We start from the raw sequence: 1165 nt of genomic DNA on the forward strand, positions 1-1165 counted from the left end.
GACTGATTGAAAGCAACATGCTCCGCCCCTTAACCCCCCCACCCCCTCCCCCCCATCATGCACTGTGGGAGTTTGCTGTGGCTCCTGCGCCGCAGGGGCCCGGCGCTGATAAAAACACACACATTTGTACTCCTCTGCTGACAGATATTGCACTTTCCTAACCTAATTGGAGGGGTGGGGGAGAGGGGGGGGGCTGCTAATGCGAGCACATGGCTCTCATGATGCAGACCACTTGCCTGTCTGCCCAACAACACACACACACACTCACACAGCCTCCCACTAACAATTTCTGTCACTGTGTTTGACAAGTGTTGCATGACAAGACTGAAATGAGCTAATGCACTTTGTGGGATTGTGGATTTATACATGACGTGCACACGCACACGTGCATATGCACATTTGTTCAAATAAAATTAGAAAACACAAAGAAACACATGTTCACCTGTTGTATAAAAAACTTAATAAAAAGAAGACAGCCTTTCAATTTGAGTGACAGAAACATGATAGTAACATATAATACAGCCCATTATACCAGGTTTTTACTTGTTTTGACACCAACAAGCTTAAAATTGTAGAGGTTTATGTTGTGAAGACAATGATGACAAAAATAATGATGAGCAGAAATAAATATATCTGTCAGTTTATAGAATCTCTGATCAAAGCTCTGATCAACATGGATTAAAAGTTATTTTAAACAATTAAAGGTGGCCAAAGAAACACAGAGATTTATTTTGGGGGCTTTGTTCTTTGGGTTCTGCTGCAGGGAAAGTGTTGAGAATCTGATCCACAAGCACTCGTACGCCCGGTCCCCCATCAGAACCTACGCTGGAGACGAGGAGAACCTGAGCGAGGACGGGCACACGGCACACAGCAGAGGTAAGAGCCGGCTGTGAGAAAGAACCAAGTGAGAAAAATCAGACGGACGGAGATGAATTCAGTCTGATAAAAATGTTGCACGTTAAAGAAATCAGTGGGGAAATGGAAAYGTTTGAATTAAGACTTTACTGTCAAACAGTTGTGTAACATTTATTTATGTTGTTAGCTTTGGTGACAATTATAATACTGCATAGCGGTATGTACAGCGGGTAAAATAAGTATTGAACACGTCACCATTTTTCTCAGTAAATATATTACTAGAGGTGCTAATGACATGAAATTTTCACCA

At 42.4% G+C, this 1165-nt stretch overlaps 1 protein-coding gene across 1 annotated transcript in view; it reads left to right on the forward strand.

Annotated features, from left to right (window-relative positions):
* Positions 1-1165, forward strand: part of tbx20 (T-box transcription factor 20) — a gene marked incomplete in the record, with an annotated part of 12056 nt that overhangs the window by 7073 nt on the left and 3818 nt on the right. Inside the window, 1 exon segment of the mRNA XM_014028305.1 lies at positions 764-876. Within this exon segment, the coding sequence (XP_013883759.1) occupies positions 764-876 (113 nt within the window).

The sequence above is a fragment of the Austrofundulus limnaeus genome, unplaced genomic scaffold (assembly GCF_001266775.1).
Source record: "Austrofundulus limnaeus strain Quisiro unplaced genomic scaffold, Austrofundulus_limnaeus-1.0 Scaffold743, whole genome shotgun sequence".
In the NCBI taxonomy this organism is placed as follows: domain Eukaryota; kingdom Metazoa; phylum Chordata; class Actinopteri; order Cyprinodontiformes; family Rivulidae; genus Austrofundulus; species Austrofundulus limnaeus.